Source organism: Chlamydomonas reinhardtii, chromosome 2, assembly GCF_000002595.2.
Source record: "Chlamydomonas reinhardtii strain CC-503 cw92 mt+ chromosome 2, whole genome shotgun sequence".
Taxonomy (NCBI): domain Eukaryota; kingdom Viridiplantae; phylum Chlorophyta; class Chlorophyceae; order Chlamydomonadales; family Chlamydomonadaceae; genus Chlamydomonas; species Chlamydomonas reinhardtii.
In genome coordinates this window covers 321,781-341,780 of record NC_057005.1, presented here as the reverse complement: position 1 = coordinate 341,780, position 20,000 = coordinate 321,781, and the positions used below count along the sequence as shown (strand labels likewise).

At 65.3% G+C, this 20,000-nt stretch overlaps 3 protein-coding genes across 3 annotated transcripts in view; 1 reads left to right on the top strand and 2 right to left on the bottom strand.

The window, feature by feature from the left end:
- Positions 1-3,171, bottom strand: part of CHLRE_02g075600v5 (uncharacterized protein) — a 15,232-nt gene extending 12,061 nt beyond the window's left edge. The window contains exons 1-3 of the mRNA XM_043059143.1: positions 966-3,171; positions 502-643; positions 1-183 (exon numbers count right to left, since the gene is read on the bottom strand). The exon at positions 1-183 is cut by the window's left edge and continues 256 nt beyond it. Coding sequence (XP_042926777.1) covers positions 1-183; positions 502-643; positions 966-3,136 — 2,496 coding nt within the window. The 5' untranslated portion in view covers positions 3,137-3,171. The remainder of the gene's footprint in view (positions 184-501; positions 644-965) is intronic.
- A 100-nt stretch (positions 3,172-3,271) lies between these two features.
- Positions 3,272-6,257, top strand: CHLRE_02g075550v5 (uncharacterized protein). Its single transcript, XM_001701786.2, has 6 exons — positions 3,272-3,554; positions 3,674-3,738; positions 3,936-3,988; positions 4,155-4,247; positions 4,971-5,048; positions 5,354-6,257. The coding sequence occupies exons 1-6, from the start codon at positions 3,469-3,471 to the stop codon at positions 5,396-5,398; spliced, it is 420 nt and encodes a 139-aa protein (XP_001701838.1). The 5' UTR covers positions 3,272-3,468; the 3' UTR covers positions 5,399-6,257.
- Positions 6,258-7,823: 1,566 nt separating this feature from the next.
- CHLRE_02g075500v5 (uncharacterized protein) lies at positions 7,824-12,341 on the bottom strand. The gene is made up of 6 exons (XM_001701581.2): positions 11,740-12,341; positions 10,941-11,582; positions 10,548-10,805; positions 10,063-10,412; positions 9,672-9,714; positions 7,824-8,361 (listed from the first exon to the last, which is right to left on the bottom strand). Exons 1-4 carry the CDS (start codon positions 11,959-11,961, stop codon positions 10,065-10,067), a joined length of 1,470 nt encoding a protein of 489 aa, XP_001701633.2. The 5' UTR covers positions 11,962-12,341; the 3' UTR covers positions 7,824-8,361; positions 9,672-9,714; positions 10,063-10,064.
- Between the last annotated feature and the right edge of the window lie 7,659 nt (positions 12,342-20,000).

Below are 20,000 nucleotides of genomic sequence, written 5' to 3'. Positions count from 1 at the left end.
AGAGCTCTTGTTGGCGGCGCCCGCTCCGACGCTGTCCATCATCTTCAGCGCTTGCTCCAGTGGCACGTAGCTGCGCCCCTTGCCGCCGCTGCCGCTGCCGCTGCCCTTGCGCAGGTTGATGGTGGAGGTGGCGGCACTGCCGCGGCGCCTTTGCTGCTTGGCCGGGTCTTGAAGGGCGGCGAACTGGCAGCCAGGAAGGACACACAAGTACACACACATATTCCGTGCTTTAACACACATATATAGCAACGGGAGGGGGTAAGCCTCAGACCGCGGGACTTGCTGCGGGTGCCGGTGGAGGTACCAGGGATCCGCCACAGCGCCGCCCGCCGCTTTGCAGGTAGATAAATACAAACAACTCATATACGTCTTTTGCCCTAAACACACACAAACACACGCGCTTCATTTTGTTGTTTAGTTAACACGCACACACACCCACGCATTATCCCTCCCTCCTGCTCCCCTCAACACGCACACGCGCCCTCCCTCCGCTGTCCCCACCTGGTTGAACCGCGCCGTCAGCGCCGCCGTCAGTCGCGGCAGCCACGCCTCCGTCAGCCGCCGCGCCGGCAGCGCCCCCTCCACCGCGCCCCGCGCCACCAGCGCCTCCTGCTCGCGCCGATACTGCTCCACCGCAAGGTTCCTGAGGGGGGGAGGAGGGCACAGATGGTTGGAAAAGCGGTACAGGATGCACTGAAGACTGAGGGGGGCATGGGCGAGGGGGGAGGGCAGCACGGCGCGCGGGCGGCACCGAGGGAGCATGCAGTGCACTTGGTGGTCTGGCTGGACGCGTGGACACACACACACACACACGCACACACACACACACACACACACACACACACACACACACACACACACACACACACACACACACACACACACACACTCCGGCGTCGTCTGGGCGGGCTTCCGTTCCGTTTTCACACACACGCATGCACACACGCTCGCGCTTCGGCCCTCACCTGCACCTGGCCTCCAGGTTGAGCTGCAGCTGGAAGTCCTGCAGGGAGGGCGGCGGCAGGCCGGGCGTGCGCGCCGGCGCCGCCAGCACCGCGTCCACGTGCGCGGCGTGCCACTCCACCAGCCGCCCCACGTACAGCGAGTTGCCGGGCTGCAGCGCGTCCGCGTCAGCCATCGACACGTAGCGCGGGTCCGACTCCGGAGGCGGCACCGGACTTAAGACGCTACTGCCGAAGCTGGGGCGCGGGCCGTTGCCGCTGCTGCTACTGGATAGCTCCCGCTCTGCGGCGGCCTGCTGTGCAGCGGCCTCCTCCGCCGCCGCCGCGGCGCGCTCCGCCGCAGCTTCTGCCGCTGTCGCCGCCGCCGCCACCCTGGCTGCACTTGGTGGGGCGTCCTTCTTCGGCCGGCCGCGAGGCCGCTTGCCGGCAACCGCGCCAGCGGCACTCCCGGGCCCCCCCGGCGAGTCCTGCCCTACCGCCGCAGCCAGCGCCACCTCGTGTGAAGCCGCCGCGGCCGTGTCCGATGCCGCCGACGCTGTCGACGCTGTCGACGCGGTCTGCCGCTTCCGCCGCTTCGGCGCCGGCGAGGCGCCTGAGCCCTCAGCCCCGCTGGCCGCCTCGGGCAACAACGCCCCAGCTGCTGATGCTGGCCCTGATGCCGGTGCCGGTGCTGGCGCTACTGCTGCTTCCGCGGGTGCTGCTGGGACTGTTGCCGGTGCCGCCGCCGCGCCGGCCGCTTTTGCCGGCTCCGTCGCCTTGCGCCCCGTGGACGTGACCCGCTTGGGCTTGGGCTTGAGTTTTGGCATGCCCTCCTTCCCCACCACCGCCTGCAGCGCCGCTCGAAACCCCCGGGACTGCACGGATCCCGCCACAGCCAACACCTCGCGCAGCAGTGCATCAGACGCCGCGCCCGAGTCCGAGTCCTGTCGCCCCCCATTCGAAGGCGCTGCTGCCTTAAGCGCTGCCGGCGCCGCTGCGCCCGCCCCTGCCGGCGCCCGCGTGCCCCCGCTGCCGCCCCCGCCGGCGGCTAGCTGCCTGAGCGCCTGCTGTATGTAGGGCGAGCTGGAGGCCGCCGCCGCCGCCGCCAGCTCCTCCATGAGCCCCTGCGGCCCGTCCCGCCCCACGTATGCATGAGCGGGGGCCTGCAGCGCACGCGACTGCGGGCCGCCGCTGCTACCGCCACCGCCACTGGCACTGCCGCCGCCGCCGCCGCCGGCCGCTGCCGCCGCCAGGGGCTCCGGCAACCACGTGTCAGTGGCCGAGCTGACAGCGCCGCCGGCCGCGCCGGTCCCAGCAGCCCGACCCTCGCCTCCGCCCTCCAACTCCTCGCCGCGGCGCCGCGCGACGGCGGCGTGAGCGCTGGAGGCGAAGGCCGCGCGACACGCCGCGGGCCAGGGCAACGCGGCGGGAGCTGCTGCCGCCGCCATCGCAGTTGCTAGTGCTGTTGGTGCTCCGACGCCGCCGGCCGCCGGCAACAGCCCGAGGGCATGGAGCAGCGATGCCCGGCCGCCTGCTGCGGCTAGACCCCGGCGGTCAGACACGGCTAGCGGCTGAGGCGTGTGGCCGACCCTATTGCGCCGGTCCGGCCACAGCAGGCCCCCCGGGCGGCCGGAGAAGCTACTGCCGCCCACCGCGGGCCCGCCGGTGCTGGTGGCGGTGTTTGGGCCACCGAATGCTCTGCAGGCCAGGCTGCTGCCGCGGCCGCTGGCGGCAATGGCACTGGTGGCGGTGGCAACGCTGCGCAGCTGCGTCTCATTAAAAATGGGAGGTGGTGCGGGCAAGCTGCCACAAGCGCCGGCGGCGGTGAGACCTTGTGTCTCTACTGGTGCAGCATTTGCCGTGCATGACGCCTGCTGTCGTGCACCGCTGACGTTGGCCACGAGGCGCTGATCCGAGCTGCTGCCACCGGCAACCGCGGACCCTTCCCGAGGCGCCTCTTCAGCGCCACCACCTACGGCAGCGCGCGCTGTCGAGTGCGCCCGGTGAGCGAGCAAAGCCGCCACATCGCGAGCATCCGCTTGACAAGTGCCTGACCCAAGAGCCGTGCCGGGCTTAGTGATCAGTCGGGCTGCAGCAGAAAGCGTTGGTACTGCTGCTGTGCAGGCATTTGCAGCGGTGATAGAGAGTATTGATGATGGTGCGCACGCGGCAAGTGCCGAGGTTACGTTTGACATGCTGCAAACCTATTGATTCATTGCTAGACAAGTTTGGTTGCAAGCGTGGAACCAGAAGCCAAGGGTTTAGTCTGAATTATGTGGAGAATGCAACAATCCTTGCGTTCGTTTTTATATGGCTTGCTTAGTATAACACTATGTATAGCAGATAGGCATTAAGCGTCGCGAAACAGGATTTGCGTTGTAGCCAGCCGACTGCAAAAGCTGAATCGTCGCGCCAGTCTGCACTTGAATCAACGCCGTCACTGCAGTCAGCACCCACTTCGCTGAAATTTCTGAGTCAATATACTGTGTTGTATGTAAGGCGCGCTCAGCTTAGCGGCTCAGGCACGATGTCCGATGGCGTAGATGACCTCTTCGGCGAGGCGCTGGGCGCGGAGGAGACTAGCATTGAACAGGGGAGAGCTGACGGTGTCAGGTAGGGGGCACTGGTGTAGGGGGCACGGCGGCGCTGGGGCCGCCTACAGCGTGTGCCCCACTGGCCGCTCGGCCCCCTGCCCCCTGACGCCTCTACGGCCGCGCACCTGTCACACACAGAGATGGCTTGGTTGCGGGACTGGCGGAGGGGAGAGAGCTGGGCGTGCAGAAGGGCTACGAGATAGGTGAGTCAGTCCGTGCTCAGTGCCCCGCAGGGGTGCTGCCACCTTGGCTGTCACAGGCTGCTGTGTGGGCGCGTGGTCGACAGGTGCTCGTATGACGCCGCACACGGCGCATGCACAGGTCGGAAGCCCAAAGCAACGCCGGTAAAGATACTGAGCTCCTCAGATTTACCATTGTCTGCAACCCGGCCCTGCTGCAGGCCAGGAGGTGGGCTTCTATGCTGGCTGTGTCCGCACGTGGCGGGCCCTCCAGGTGCGTGCGCCGCGGGCGGCAGCAAACACCCCGGCCCGGCGGCAGCGGCCGCGACCGAGGCGGCAGAATATTCCACCATCACAGCTGTGATGTCGCGCAATTATGATACTGCATGAGTGGTTTCACTGACACGGCCGTTGGGGTTGGGCTGGTCCGTTGTGTGCAGGCCCAGGATCCCGCGCTGGTGCCGGAGCGGCAGGAGCGGGGGCTGGCGGTGCTGGAGGAGCAGCTCCGGACCTTCCCACTCACAGACCCCCAGGTGGGCAGGGGCGTGGGCATGGGTGGACGTGGCGCCGGCACCGAGTGCACCAGGCTGTGTTGGGTGGGTGACGTCGCGATGTGGATGCTGCAGCGGCGCTCGTCCTTGAGGCCTTCCTGCCAGACGGCGCCTCCCGCTGGTGGCAGGACTGGGGACGGGGGTTGTTAAAACCAGCCCAAACTAAACCAAACCAAGCTAAACTAGCTAAACTAGGGGGGAGAAACCCAAAGGAAGTCGAGGACCCGAACCCGAGCCAGCCCAGCCCGTTCAGCGCGGAAGAGGTGTGGCCTTGACCTGTGTCGTGGACGCCCTTGAGTCTTTTCCTTCTCGGCTATGTAGACAGTAGACCACAGACCACAAGTCGCTTACCATCGAGTGGCACCCAGGCTCGCGGCGCGCGGAAACCCAATCCGCTAAGTGCAAACAGAGCGCAACGATGTAGGATACCCACCAGCGGGGTACCAGAGCAGCATCGGCGCCAGCCTGCGAGCGCCGGCACCGTGGCGAACATGTGGAGGATGGGAGGCGGAAGGCAGCAGCGCGTCAGCTTACACGGGGTTGAAAGGAGCGTAGGCTAATCCTCAGCCTAAGCCCAGAAACTAGGGATGCAGCAACAGCTGTCGCTACGGTACTGACTTGTGGTTGTTGCTACGTGACTATGGTGCTGAAGTGGCTGTTGCTGCAATGCTACTGCCGCTACTGCTACTTGCGTGACGCCCGCAGAATGAGGCGCTGTGGGATGCGCTGGAGCGGCTGCGCGGCCGCTTCAAGACGGTGGCCAGTGGGCTGGGCTGCCTGCAGGTGCGAGTGTGCGGCGGCGGCGGGCGCAGTTGCTGCAGCGCGGCCTTGCTTAGCACCGTGTTGGGTAGGGGGGTAAGAGCACATGGCAGAGGGAAGCGTCAAGGCCATGCACGCGCTGACTGGGTAGGTATGCGTGCGCCGCACCGGGTGGCACCCGCGGTGTAAGGGCACCGGGCAGTGGCTTATGGAGTTGAGGTGGTGGTCACAGCGAGCGACGCCTGCTGCTGCCCTTCGCACAGCGCTGGTCGGCGTGCTCAGGGTACCGAACCGATCCACGCCTCCCAAACATGCATGGTGCACCGCAGGACTACTTTCCGAAGGAGACTGGGCCTGCGGAGCTGACCTTCTGAGCCATCTGCACCAGTCAAGGCACGCGGCCTGCGTGCATACAGTGTATGCCTTGTGACTTCCGTGGGGCAGTTGCGTGGGTCGCATTCACAGGTATGGGCATTCTCCAGTCGTTCGTGAATGGAAACCCGGCATGTGTGGGGGGCGGTCGACTGACGGGGTTCGTACACATGACGAAGCAAGAATTGGCTCCACACCACGACCCATTGGCCGCACGGCTTGTTCTCCCCTGAAGCGGCAGGCTCAAGGGCACGGAGGTGATAGCAAGATATGAAGAACGTCTGCTTGCCTTGGATGGTAGTTGCCTTTTTGGCCTTGTTGGCGTTGCAGTCGGCGGACAGGCCCAGGAGGTGTATTCAGGGGAGGTGTGTGTCAACGTCGCCACAGGGAGGCGGTCTTGGACGCGAGCTGTGGCGGCCGGTACCTCGTGCGATGGAGCTGGGGCCGCGGGTGGGGGTGGGGGACCTGGCAGTGCACTGCTGAGCGCCGGCGACCCCGTGCCGTATCATGTAGAGGGCGTGGCGTGGCGTGGGGCCGGTGGGGGGGGGGGCAAGCAGGGGCAAGCGAAGTAGCACACGTGGTCATCGAGCGAGGTGGAGGGCGGAGCTACCGTTATACCGTACACCTGAGTGCACATGCCGCACACTGTGGTACGGTGCTGTACAGTGTATGCAATATGGAATGCGTTGCGCGTCGGCCACATGGGCGCCACTGCTGCGTATGTGCTTGAATGCACTCGGTCCTGAACGCGAACACAAAGGAACACAAGCGCACAGGCTGCAAGCATGCAGAAGCGTGAGCCCCGAAGGGCCGCTGGGTGCGGGCCAGAGGTGCGTATGGCCACTGTTACATGTTCAAAGTCGCCGTAGCTCCTCGCCGTAGCTCCTCGAAGCGTAGCGTAGAGCAGAGCGGAGGACTACACCACTGGACAGACACACCCCCTAGGGCACCCCTCGGGCGGCCGGGCGGCGAGACTCTGTCGCGCGGGCGAGACTCTGTCGCGGCGAGACTTTCTGCAGCTTTTAGCGCACACGCGGGTTTCGCGCACGCCCTCGGCGCAGAACGATAAAATACTGTAAAAACGGGCGCAAAGGCTCCCGCAATTCCGGCAAAACACGAGCGCAGCGGGCGCCAAGCGGGTCCCACTCGCGCACGGCCCTACGGGCCGGTCGTGTCCCCAGCCCAATACCTTTCCTATAGCATCTTATACCACACATAAGGTCATTAGAGTAACCCGGGGGCATTGAATCGAGCCGGGGCCGACCTCGAACATCTAAATGTCGCGTTCGCCACGACACGCCATACCAGGCCAGACAGTAGCCTAACTACACCTACGCATATATCTGTGTTGACGGCAATCAATAAAGCCCAAAAACAACGCCTATGTAGGATGTTGGCTTCGGTCAATTTCGCGACTTGAGCCTCGACGAGCACGTTTTAGCCTGCTGTCAAGCGCTATTGCTCCAACAGATTGCATGTAACATATATATTAAGTGGCGGAGTCTGTATCCCGCTCTGCATTTTTCTCGGGGCGACGTCTCCTGGCCTCCTCGGCGTGCGGGTTTGGCTGGGGAAACGCACCCCCCGGACGGCACGCGGTGAAACCCCCTTGGTAGATTGTCCTTCAAGCATAAGCAAGCCATAGGCGCCGATATGACGACGAGATGAGTCCGTAGACGTGGCGGCTTCCTTGAAGGACAATCTACCAGGGGGTTTTGGTGCCATCCCGTGGGCACCTCCCTGGGGACACGCTTTTTCCTGGAGTGGGACCCGCTTGGCGGGCGCCCGAAAGCGTGTGACATTCAAGCGCTCTCCGCACGTTAAACGTGCTTTTACAGCGCAGAAATATGATCAGTGCTAATCTATGTGTATATATATGTCACCAGGTCGCGCAGGAAAATGGGCCATTTTCGGGAAATTGCCGAATTATCCATGCAAGGTCGCCCGCTTATATCCCGTCGCATCGGTCGCATGTAATTAGCCAACGTACGCGTCATGCAGTAGCTTAGGTTGTTAGGGAGTTGTGAGCAGTTCACAGGCGGATGCATGGATGCGTCGGCGGCAGGAGCTCCGGACAGCCCGGAGCGGGTTGGCCTGCGTGCAGCAATGCGAAACGCGTTGGAAAATGTAGGCGCTGCGGCTATGCAGGCGGTGGGATTCTCGGCGGGCACAGCGATGCCGGATGCCGCAGGGGCGGGCGGTCCCAGCGCGGCCGATGTGCAGCGGATCACTGCGGAAATTCAACGCGGGGCGAGTATGAGTCCCGGAGCTGCAGCAGCGGTTGGCATTCCGGACATGCGTGCTGAGGTGGTTCCAGGTATGTGGCTGGCACGCAGTGACCAGCAGCAGTGTTGGTGTCTGGAATGTTCCCCGTTGGAAGCGCTTGTCTGTACTGCTACATGCACGAATGAACATATAGGATTGATACCATGACTGACTTGCTTACACGGAAATGTTCACGCAGGCATGCGTGGCTACCCCTGGCCTGATAACTCTACCGTCGGCGTTGCCGCTGGCTCTCATTTCCCAGCTGCGGTGCCCGAGGATGTGGCCGCAGCCCTAGCGACCCTGTCCAGGAAGCGCGGTCGAGGCCGGCCGTCAGCAGCTGACAGCCAGCAGCGAAACCGCGCGCTACAGATTGCAGCGCAGTACTCTGGCAACCACCCTAATGCGCTATCTTCTACAAGCCCTTCGGGTGTTCAGGTCCAGCCAACTCTCACGGCAGTCCCTCAGCCCCTGTTGCCCAATGCCGGGCTGATCCCGCATTATGGCGCGTATGGCCCAGCTGGCCTGGATGCCGCTGGCGTCACAACGCCGCCGGCAACTGCACCTGCAGCTGCACGTGCTGCTGCCACAGCTCCAATTGCAGCCGCAGGAGGAGCAATGGCTGCAGCAGCCGCCGTGCCAACAGCAGCTCCCGCGGCCGGTGCAGCAGCCACCACTGTAGCGTTGCCGCGGCGTGCGCCTGCAGGTGGCAGCGGTCGCGGCAGGGGGCGGTCTGGTGAGAGGTCGGCAGCAGCGAGTAGGGTGGGGAGCCCGCGTGGTCGGGGGCGCGGGCGTGGGCGTGGCAGGTCACGGCAGGATGAGGAGGCAGGCGAGGACGCAGTGGACAACATTGAGGAGCAGGAGCTAGCAGCAGCTGCTGCGCACGTGGACGCTGCAATAGCCGAGGAGCAGGAGGCTATTGACGCCGAGACAGCAGCAACAGCAGCAGGGCAATGGGGACCTCCGGGACAGCGTACACCGCAGCAGGGCTTCGCGCTGATGTTTCCACTGACGCTGTGGAGCATCACGCTTTCGCTGCAGAAGCAGAATGTGCCGTACGCATGGCTGGACCTGCTGTACGGGTGGATGGCAGTGCACGCAGTGGCTGGGTTTGCCGCGTATGAGCGGGGTACTCGCAACGAGCGGGGGCATATCCAGGCGGTGATGAAGCTGAACTGGCCAGCCAACGACGCATACGCGAAGCGGCTGAAGGAGCTGCTGCGGGCGTTGTTGGGTGTCAGCGACTCCCGGGACCGGCCGGTTTTTGCAGTGAAGCCATTCGCTCGGGAGCAGCGCTGGGGTGCAATGTTGGGGTACTGCCAGAAGGACAGCGGGCGTCAGCACTACAAGTTTGTGCGCAAGGGCGTGTCAGATGAGGAGCTGCAGCGGGCTTTCGTGGAGTACAAGGTGGTGTCGCAGTCGTACCGGGGCAACCGTAAGGTGCTGACCCGCAAGGACTTCGGTGACTCCCTGCACACGTTTTACGTGGAGCATCTGAGCCCCTACCGCATGCCCGTGGAGCAAGTGCTGTTCTACATGATCTCCAGCGAGCTGTGGGTGCCGGACAGCTCGTGGCTGACTCCTGGCCTGGGGCAGGGAGTCAGCTACGCGCGAGCTGCTGCCTGGTACAAGGCGGTGCTATGGCCGCAGGAGTTCACGGTGCTGCACGCCTTTCAGCTGTTCTTCGACACGGGCCGCGCGGATGCCAAGGGCGTGCTGCGGACGCTGGGCTACGAAGTGGTGGCGGCGTATCCCACCGCTGAGGACCTTGAGCGGGGTGTGACCGGCGATCACCTTACTGGTGGCGGTGGCGGACGGTTTCGGACGCCGGAGGAGCGCATGCTGTTCAACGGCGAACCCCTCTACAACGCCGTGGAGATCCTATTCGATGACACGGTTCTGGGCGCGTGGGACGTCGTGCGGCAGCAGGTGCGAGAGAGGCGGGCAGTATCCGCGGAGCTAACCCGGAGCGTACTATCCGCGGAGCTAACCGCGCAGCCCCGGCCTCACCAGCTTTCGGCGCTTGACGACTTGGTGGTTCAGGAGGAAGACCCTGCGGAGGTGTGGGACATGTGGGAGGCGGATCCTCAGTCGGGGCGGGTGGTGCGTCGAGCAGTGGCTGCTGCCGCAGGTGCGGTGCAGGGTGCGGCGGGGGCAGCTGCCGGTGGCGATGCAGCTGCAACCGCTGCTAACACAGGCGCAGGCGGTTCAAGCAATCAGCAGCATCAGCGCGAGATGAAGCTGGGGCAGCTGCGGCGGGCAGTAGCTGACTGGGAACGGGTAACACAGCTGATTGAGCAGCTGCAGGTGGAGGCACGAGCGCTAGGGGCATCGGAAGAGGAGATTGACGCTATAGTTGCGTGCTACTACGGCGAGGATGATGAGTGAATGCGAGGCCTACCTTCAGCGCATGCGGGGCTTCTTAGCAGGAGAGTTGCCAGGCGTTCCAGGGCCTGATGGTTGGTTGTGCAGGATGGGCGTAGGCGCCGACACGAAGATGATGTCGCAGAGGAAGTACTTGCTGCCGTTGCGCCACAGCGCGAAGATGCCCTTCCGCCCCATAACCTGCTGCCGCAGCTGCGCCACGTGTTGCTCCCGCTGCGCGGTGGACATGATGCAGGTGGACACGTAGTAGTCCATGGGGTCCGCGACGTTGAAGATGCGGTTGCCAGCGGCGGTGAGGGCACGGACGTTCTCCAGGCGCTTGCCGTCGGCGTCGATGATGTCAACGCGCAGGCTGTACGTGGCGCCCTGTGAATGGTGCAATACGGGTAGCACAGGAGTATTTGTTTATGACATGAGCGCTTAAGTTTCGAGCATGTTGGGCATAATCATGGAACTATGACGAGGTAGGCTAGCGAGCGTCACGGCCGGCATGTCGCTTACCGAAATGTCAATCACACCGCACTTGTCGCAGGTAGTCTGACGAGTGTTGCCGGCCATGAAGGTGCAGCGGTGCGGGTCCGTGTGTGAACCACGGCTGCAGCGCAGGTCCACAAATCCGCAGCTGGTGCGGAAGGCCGGCCCCACGGCGTGGATGGTGCCGCTCAGCACCACATTCACGCTGGCCTGTGGTGCCGATGCCGCGTAGTCCAGGACGTCACCAATGCCGTGGTTGAGCAGCGGGAAGTGGTCTGCTGTAACCTGTGCAAGTAGGCAATGGCGGTTGGACGTTTGCTCAGCGCAAGTTACAGGGCAGGTTGAGGAATGCACATCAGGCGAGACAGTCGCAGCAGTTGCAGTCGAATTATGGCGATATCGGGAGTAAGTTACACTCACCCGGCAGGGGTTGTCCAGAGCGACAGCTGATGCCGACCACACGTTGCAGGCGGTGTTGTATGTGGTCAAGCCGCAGCGGTCAATGATGGTGTCACGCCGCTGGGAGAAGTAGGAGCAGGGGCCCGGGCGCAGCTGCAGGCGAAAGCCCGACGCCCCATAGTGTGTTGCGGTGCACATCGCGCAGTAGACAAACAGCGGCATATGCTTCTTAATTTTGACTTCGTAGGCGCTGTCGTAGCTGGGCATGATGAGCAGCTGGGCGCTGGAGGTGCCATCAACTCCCGTTACCACCGTGACGACCGCGCTCCCGTCCCACACGCTCGACTCCTCCACCGTCTCCACCCACATGACCCCCGTGAATCCCGCCTTGGGCTGCATCTGGGTCAGGGGCGTGCTGTTGATGACGAGGCGCGCGTCATCAATCAGCAGGTGCGGGAACTCCTCGGCAGCGGCGCCCGGTGACAGAACGCGAGGACGGTCCAGGCAGCAGTCCACACCGAGGCAGGTGTCGGACGTGCCCGCTGGCTTCCACGACATGACCTCCTCTGCTGCTAGTAGCGCAAATGGGCGCACAAGCAGGATGTAGTTGCCACGTTTCAAGTCTTCGCGGTTTGCAAAGTGCTGCACCTGGTACACCATGACCTGCATGTTGAGCAGCGCGAGCAGGGCACGTTAAACCGGTGATCGGTGTTAAGTCTCTGTTAACACTCGAATAGTCCTGAGTTCATCATGGACGCTTCATGAACAAGGCAACAAATCTGGCGACCGCATTTCACCCTCGCGTTCTCAGCCGGCTCACCGTGTAGAAGGTCTCGGGGTCATCCTCGAACACGACGATCAGGTGAACGGCCTCACGTTGCTTGTCCCACTCTGGAGGGCACAGCCCGACGACCTCCGGCTCATAGTCCACAGCCTCCACGATGCGGCCGAGAAGCTTAACATTAACGGTCTGGCCCTCGCCAGGGCGTAGCGACAAATTCGCGGAACGCAGGCCACGGAGAACAGCAGAGGGAGAAGTCATGGTTGGAGCTTCTTGCGCTTCGAATTGAAATGAGCACGCTGTTTTACTAAAGAATAGCCTTCAGTTTGCGCAAGAAAGCTACGGTAGAAGCGTTGCCCCATGCGCTCAGATAAATCGACATTTATCCGGTGCAATTTCCGGTGTTGCTCCCTGTGTATGTTGCAAGTCTCGCGAAACTCTGGCAAACACGAGCGCAGCAGGAAGTTGCGTGCCAGGTCTGAAGCCTTAGCGCGCGCGAGGCTTCACGTTGCACAATAAATTGCAGCCACAATATGGCATGTTTACATGGTCATTGCAAGCCAGGCAGTGGACGCGCAAAACGCGAACGCGCAGGGCGCCCGACAGTCAGAGCGTTGCTGAGCAAAAGGATGCCCATAGCTTCCGTAGCATGACTAGTACTGCACTATGTATTGCTTTAAACTGAGGTGAGGAAACCTGCAGCGCCGAAGCATTTTGTCGGCTGCCAGGCAATAGCTCGCTGTGCCCGGATGTGGTCCTTCTCTTGAACGCAACGTATGCACATACACACATATTCTATACGCAAATCGACTGAAGTAGATTCGGGCGTCTATCCCGCGATAACGTAGCCTTTTGCCAGCAACATGGCACTTCGAATACGCGCAGACTCCTACGTTTTATCGGAAAGTGCTGACCGAAAACGGAAAGAGCGTGCAAATGAATCAGTCGAGCAGCGCAATGAGCGTCAGAAGAAGGATGCAGCCAGGAAGCGGCAGAAGCGCGCTGGCATGACGTTCGAGGAGAAGGCGGAAGCTAACAAGAAGCATGCGGAGAACCTGAAGCAGTATCGCAAGGAAGGCTACAAGGGCCCGATTGTCACCAGCGAGACAATGGAGATCAAATTGAGCACGCAAGGCCCCCCCCTAAATTTTACCAACCAACCGTAAGCGTGTTACACATGCCGCAAGTCGGTGCCGCAAGTCGGTGCACCGAGCTCATCCGGGTGTACCTTTTGAAAACTGAAGGTGCACACTGGAAACTGTCAAGGACGCCCCGCCGTGGTCGCGCGTATGCCAGAAGCCAGAGTGCCGTCGTCCAAACGTGTACCAACCTGGTGGATACGAATGCTTTGGTGGGCACGCACAATCTGACAAGCACGGGCATACGCCAGCATTCCCAGTCAGGTTAAACTTCCCTGGTGGAGGCAGCTGTGTGGCGGCCATCCTGGACGATAGTGTGTCCTTAGGGGGCATGCCCCACGTGTCCACGGCAAGTGTTCAGGAGCTGCGCAACGCAATCCGCACGTTCAAGCCTGTGGAGTGCAAGGTCAGCGTCCACACTCCGCACCGCCTGGTGATTGTGACATCAATCAGCAGCTCTGGTGAAGGAAGCGCAACAGGACCAAGGTGTGTCAGGCATGCTTGCGCCTGCTTTGCTGCCCTGCTCGCTCCGTCAGCACAGCGTGACTCTGCTTTGCACCCCTGCCTCCCTCCTGCCCCGTGTCGTGTACGTGCGGCCACGCAGCCCGCGTTGACGTGACTGCGCGCTGTGCACTCCCTCCCCTCGCCTCGTGCAGCTTTGCGGCGGCAGGAGCCAGCAGCGCAAGCGTGCCTGCTGCCGCGGCTGCAGCGCCGACCCCCGGCCCTGGCGCTGGCCCGCCGGGCCTGCCCACCGCGGCAACGCCAAGCAGGTGTGTCAGGCATGCTTGCGCCTGCTTTGCTGCCCTGCTCGCTCCGTCAGCACAGCGTGACTCTGCTTTGCACCCCTGCCTCCCTCCTGCCCCGTGTCGTGTACGTGCGGCCACGCAGCCCGCGTTGACGTGACTGCGCGCTGTGCACTCCCTCCCCTCGCCTCGTGCAGCTTTGCGGCGGCAGGAGCCAGCAGCGCAAGCGTGCCTGCTGCCACGGCTGCAGCGCCGACCCCCGGCCCTGGCGCTGGCCCGCCGGGCCTGCCCACCGCGGCAACGCCAAGCAGGTGTGTCAGGCATGCTTGCGCCTGCTTTGCTGCCCTGCTCGCTCCGTCAGCACAGCGTGACTCTGCTTTGCACCCCTGCCTCCCTCCTGCCCCGTGTCGTGTACGTGCGGCCACGCAGCCCGCGTTGACGTGACTGCGCGCTGTGCACTCCCCCCCCTCGCCTCGTGCAGCTTTGCGGCGGCAGGAGCCAGCAGCGCAAGCGTGCCTGCTGCCGCGGCTGCAGCGCCGACCCCCGGCCCTGGCGCTGGCCCGCCGGGCCTACCCACCGCGGCAACGCCAAGCAGGTGTGTCAGGCATGCTTGCGCCTGCTTTGCTGCCCTGCTCGCTCCGTCAGCATAGCGTGACTCTGCTTTGCACCCCTGCCTCCCTCCTGCCCCGTGTCGTGTACGTGCGGCCACGCAGCCCGCGTTGACGTGACTGCGCGCTGTGCACTCCCTCCCCTCGCCTCGTGCAGCTTTGCGGCGGCAGGAGCCAGCAGCGCAAGCGTGCCTGCTGCCGCGGCTGCAGCGCCGACCCCCGGCCCTGGCGCTGGCCCGCCGGGCCTGCCCACCGCGGCAACGCCAAGCAGGTGTGTCAGGCATGCTTGCGCCTGCTTTGCTGCCCTGCTCGCTCCGTCAGCACAGCGTGACTCTGCTTTGCACCCCTGCCTCCCTCCTGCCCCGTGTCGTGTACGTGCGGCCACGCAGCCCGCGTTGACGTGACTGCGCGCTGTGCACTCCCTCCCCTCGCCTCGTGCAGCTTTGCGGCGGCAGGAGCCAGCAGCGCAAGCGTGCCTGCTGCCACGGCTGCAGCGCCGACCCCCGGCCCTGGCGCTGGCCCGCCGGGCCTGCCCACCGCGGCAACGCCAAGCAGGTGTGTCAGGCATGCTTGCGCCTGCTTTGCTGCCCTGCTCGCTCCGTCAGCATAGCGTGACTCTGCTTTGCACCCCTGCCTCCCTCCTGCCCCGTGTCGTGTACGTGCGGCCACGCAGCCCGCGTTGACGTGACTGCGCGCTGTGCACTCCCCCCCCTCGCCTCGTGCAGCTTTGCGGCGGCAGGAGCCAGCAGCGCAAGCGTGCCTGCTGCCGCGGCTGCAGCGCCGACCCCCGGCCCTGGCGCTGGCCCGCCGGGCCTACCCACCGCGGCAACGCCAAGCAGGTGTGTCAGGCATGCTTGCGCCTGCTTTGCTGCCCTGCTCGCTCCGTCAGCATAGCGTGACTCTGCTTTGCACCCCTGCCTCCCTCCTGCCCCGTGTCGTGTACGTGCGGCCACGCAGCCCGCGTTGACGTGACTGCGCGCTGTGCACTCCCTCCCCTCGCCTCGTGCAGCTTTGCGGCGGCAGGAGCCAGCAGCGCAAGCGTGCCTGCTGCCACGGCTGCAGCGCCGACCCCCGGCCCTGGCGCTGGCCCGCCGGGCCTGCCCACCGCGGCAACGCCAAGCAGGTGTGTCAGGCATGCTTGCGCCTGCTTTGCTGCCCTGCTCGCTCCGTCAGCACAGCGTGACTCTGCTTTGCACCCCTGCCTCCCTCCTGCCCCGTGTCGTGTACGTGCGGCCACGCAGCCCGCGTTGACGTGACTGCGCGCTGTGCACTCCCCCCCCTCGCCTCGTGCAGCTTTGCGGCGGCAGGAGCCAGCAGCGCAAGCGTGCCTGCTGCCGCGGCTGCAGCGCCGACCCCCGGCCCTGGCGCTGGCCCGCCGGGCCTACCCACCGCGGCAACGCCAAGCAGGTGTGTCAGGCATGCTTGCGCCTGCTTTGCTGCCCTGCTCGCTCCGTCAGCATAGCGTGACTCTGCTTTGCACCCCTGCCTCCCTCCTGCCCCGTGTCGTGTACGTGCGGCCACGCAGCCCGCGTTGACGTGACTGCGCGCTGTGCACTCCCTCCCCTCGCCTCGTGCAGCTTTGCGGCGGCAGGAGCCAGCAGCGCAAGCGTGCCTGCTGCCGCGGCTGCAGCGCCGACCCCCGGCCCTGGCGCTGGCCCGCCGGGCCTGCCCACCGCGGCAACGCCAAGCAGGTGTGTCAGGCATGCTTGCGCCTGCTTTGCTGCCCTGCTCGCTCCGTCAGCACAGCGTGACTCTGCTTTGCACCCCTGCCTCCCTCCTGCCCCGTGTCGTGTACGTGCGGCCACGCAGCCCGCGTTGACGTGACTGCGCGCTGTGCACTCCCTCCCCTCGCCTCGTGCAGCTTTGCGGCGGCAGGAGCCAGCAGCGCAAGCGTGCCTGCTGCCGCGGCTGCAGCGCCGACCCCCGGCCCTGGCGCTGGCCCGCCGGGCCTGCCCACCGCGGCAACGCCAAGCAGGTGTGTCAGGCATGCTTGCGCCTGCTTTGCTGCCCTGCTCGCTCCGTCAGCACAGCGTGACTCTGCTTTGCACCCCTGCCTCCCTCCTGCCCCGTGTCGTGTACGTGCGGCCACGCAGCCCGCGTTGACGTGACTGCGCGCTGTGCACTCCCTCCCCTCGCCTCGTGCAGCTTTGCGGCGGCAGGAGCCAGCAGCGCAAGCGTGCCTGCTGCCGCGGCTGCAGCGCCGACCCCCGGCCCTGGCGCTGGCCCGCCGGGCCTGCCCACCGCGGCAACGCCAAGCAGGTGTGTCAGGCATGCTTGCGCCTGCTTTGCTGCCCTGCTCGCTCCGTCAGCACAGCGTGACTCTGCTTTGCACCCCTGCCTCCCTCCTGCCCCGTGTCGTGTACGTGCGGCCACGCAGCCCGCGTTGACGTGACTGCGCGCTGTGCACTCCCTCCCCTCGCCTCGTGCAGCTTTGCGGCGGCAGGAGCCAGCAGCGCAAGCGTGCCTGCTGCCACGGCTGCAGCGCCGACCCCCGGCCCTGGCGCTGGCCCGCCGGGCCTGCCCACCGCGGCAACGCCAAGCAGGTGTGTCAGGCATGCTTGCGCCTGCTTTGCTGCCCTGCTCGCTCCGTCAGCATAGCGTGACTCTGCTTTGCACCCCTGCCTCCCTCCTGCCCCGTGTCGTGTACGTGCGGCCACGCAGCCCGCGTTGACGTGACTGCGCGCTGTGCACTCCCCCCCTCGCCTCGTGCAGCTTTGCGGCGGCAGGAGCCAGCAGCGCAAGCGTGCCTGCTGCCGCGGCTGCAGCGCCGACCCCCGGCCCTGGCGCTGGCCCGCCGGGCCTACCCACCGCGGCAACGCCAAGCAGGTGTGTCAGGCATGCTTGCGCCTGCTTTGCTGCCCTGCTCGCTCCGTCAGCATAGCGTGACTCTGCTTTGCACCCCTGCCTCCCTCCTGCCCCGTGTCGTGTACGTGCGGCCACGCAGCCCGCGTTGACGTGACTGCGCGCTGTGCACTCCCTCCCCTCGCCTCGTGCAGCTTTGCGGCGGCAGGAGCCAGCAGCGCAAGCGTGCCTGCTGCCGCGGCTGCAGCGCCGACCCCCGGCCCTGGCGCTGGCCCGCCGGGCCTGCCCACCGCGGCAACGCCAAGCAGGTGTGTCAGGCATGCTTGCGCCTGCTTTGCTGCCCTGCTCGCTCCGTCAGCACAGCGTGACTCTGCTTTGCACCCCTGCCTCCCTCCTGCCCCGTGTCGTGTACGTGCGGCCACGCAGCCCGCGTTGACGTGACTGCGCGCTGTGCACTCCCTCCCCTCGCCTCGTGCAGCTTTGCGGCGGCAGGAGCCAGCAGCGCAAGCGTGCCTGCTGCCGCGGCTGCAGCGCCGACCCCCGGCCCTGGCGCTGGCCCGCCGGGCCTGCCCACCGCGGCAACGCCAAGCAGGTGTGTCAGGCATGCTTGCGCCTGCTTTGCTGCCCTGCTCGCTCCGTCAGCACAGCGTGACTCTGCTTTGCACCCCTGCCTCCCTCCTGCCCCGTGTCGTGTACGTGCGGCCACGCAGCCCGCGTTGACGTGACTGCGCGCTGTGCACTCCCTCCCCTCGCCTCGTGCAGCTTTGCGGCGGCAGGAGCCAGCAGCGCAAGCGTGCCTGCTGCCGCGGCTGCAGCGCCGACCCCCGGCCCTGGCGCTGGCCCGCCGGGCCTGCCCACCGCGGCAACGCCAAGCAGGTGTGTCAGGCATGCTTGCGCCTGCTTTGCTGCCCTGCTCGCTCCGTCAGCACAGCGTGACTCTGCTTTGCACCCCTGCCTCCCTCCTGCCCCGTGTCGTGTACGTGCGGCCACGCAGCCCGCGTTGACGTGACTGCGCGCTGTGCACTCCCTCCCCTCGCCTCGTGCAGCTTTGCGGCGGCAGGAGCCAGCAGCGCAAGCGTGCCTGCTGCCACGGCTGCAGCGCCGACCCCCGGCCCTGGCGCTGGCCCGCCGGGCCTGCCCACCGCGGCAACGCCAAGCAGGTGTGTCAGGCATGCTTGCGCCTGCTTTGCTGCCCTGCTCGCTCCGTCAGCATAGCGTGACTCTGCTTTGCACCCCTGCCTCCCTCCTGCCCCGTGTCGTGTACGTGCGGCCACGCAGCCCGCGTTGACGTGACTGCGCGCTGTGCACTCCCCCCCTCGCCTCGTGCAGCTTTGCGGCGGCAGGAGCCAGCAGCGCAAGCGTGCCTGCTGCCGCGGCTGCAGCGCCGACCCCCGGCCCTGGCGCTGGCCCGCCGGGCCTACCCACCGCGGCAACGCCAAGCAGGTGTGTCAGGCATGCTTGCGCCTGCTTTGCTGCCCTGCTCGCTCCGTCAGCATAGCGTGACTCTGCTTTGCACCCCTGCCTCCCTCCTGCCCCGTGTCGTGTACGTGCGGCCACGCAGCCCGCGTTGACGTGACTGCGCGCTGTGCACTCCCTCCCCTCGCCTCGTGCAGCTTTGCGGCGGCAGGAGCCAGCAGCGCAAGCGTGCCTGCTGCCGCGGCTGCAGCGCCGACCCCCGGCCCTGGCGCTGGCCCGCCGGGCCTGCCCACCGCGGCAACGCCAAGCAGGTGTGTCAGGCATGCTTGCGCCTGCTTTGCTGCCCTGCTCGCTCCGTCAGCACAGCGTGACTCTGCTTTGCACCCCTGCCTCCCTCCTGCCCCGTGTCGTGTACGTGCGGCCACGCAGCCCGCGTTGACGTGACTGCGCGCTGTGCACTCCCTCCCCTCGCCTCGTGCAGCTTTGCGGCGGCAGGAGCCAGCAGCGCAAGCGTGCCTGCTGCCGCGGCTGCAGCGCCGACCCCCGGCCCTGGCGCTATCTTTGCTAGATCGTGCACACGCAACGGGCCCTCAACGCCAGAAGCTGAACGGAAACGGTGGGCACGCGCGAACGAGGCACCTGAGAAGCGTGCAGAACGCTTGAAGAAAGATGCGAAGCGCAAGCGCCAGAAACGGGCTGCGCAATCTAAGAAGGCGGTAAAGTAGCAAAGGTAATTTCAAGATAGATGTACAGGGGTAGGTGGTGGTTATTTTATGAACCATGATTAAGTTCCATGTTGAAGCACCGTGGATGAGGGCATCATAGTATAACGCAGAACGCAAGAATGGCAACTGCCTTTGCGCACTGGTAGTTGTGGCGTGGCCAGTCTGGCTACGCCATGGCATGGGTCCGTAACGATGTTGGACACGCCGAACGTTTACTTATGATCGCCGATACCGATGGTGCCTAGACATTTGCGCCTGTACTGATTTGCATTTATGTTCATGTGCATCGTGTGTCACATTCACATGTTACACATGCATGTCTGCTCACACCCAAGCGCTACCGCACACGCCCAGACTAGGGCCAGGGGTGGCGGGGGAAGGGTATCAGCGCCGGCCAGTGCGCGGGGGGCAAGCTCACACGCCCACGGGCTGGAAGGGTCACAAAAACAAATTCGCTTTTGCATACATGTACACTCAAAACTGCTATCACGACGGGCAGACGCCCTGCCCTCGCGCTGCCTGCGCGTGTCTCTTACCCTCGCCCCGACCTCACTCTGCCCGTGCCCAGCGCTTGCCCCGCTCTCGCCCTCCCCGTGCGCTGCCTTTGCCCCGCCCTCGCCCTGCCCTTGCCCCGTCCTCGCCCATCACCCTTGCCTTGCTCCTCCCTCGCCCTCGCTTTCCTCGTGCCCTGCCCTCGGCCCGCGCTCACCCTGCCTGCACCCAGCGCTTGCCCCGCTCTCGCCCTTCCCGGGCGCCGCCCTCGCCCCGCCCTCGCCCAGTCCTCGCCCCGCCTACGCCCCGCCGTTACTCTCGCCCCGCCTTTGCCCAGCCCTTGCCAGCTCTCACCCTCCCCTCACCCTGCCCTTG

Excerpts from the sequence above, each read along its gene's own strand:
- CHLRE_02g075500v5 (XM_001701581.2), bottom strand. The coding sequence starts at position 11,961 with ATGACTTCTCCCTCTGCTGTTCTCCGTGGCCTGCGTTCCGCGAATTTG. Across the intron at positions 11,583-11,739 it reads ACCCCGAGACCTTCTACACG|GTCATGGTGTACCAGGTGCA; the intron begins GTGAGCCGGCTG and ends CTCAACATGCAG. Across the intron at positions 10,806-10,940 it reads CTCTGGACAACCCCTGCCGG|GTTACAGCAGACCACTTCCC; the intron begins GTGAGTGTAACT and ends CTACTTGCACAG.
- CHLRE_02g075550v5 (XM_001701786.2), top strand. The coding sequence starts at position 3,469 with ATGTCCGATGGCGTAGATGACCTCTTCGGCGAGGCGCTGGGCGCGGAG. Across the intron at positions 3,989-4,154 it reads GCACGTGGCGGGCCCTCCAG|GCCCAGGATCCCGCGCTGGT; the intron begins GTGCGTGCGCCG and ends CGTTGTGTGCAG. Across the intron at positions 4,248-4,970 it reads TCCCACTCACAGACCCCCAG|AATGAGGCGCTGTGGGATGC; the intron begins GTGGGCAGGGGC and ends TGACGCCCGCAG.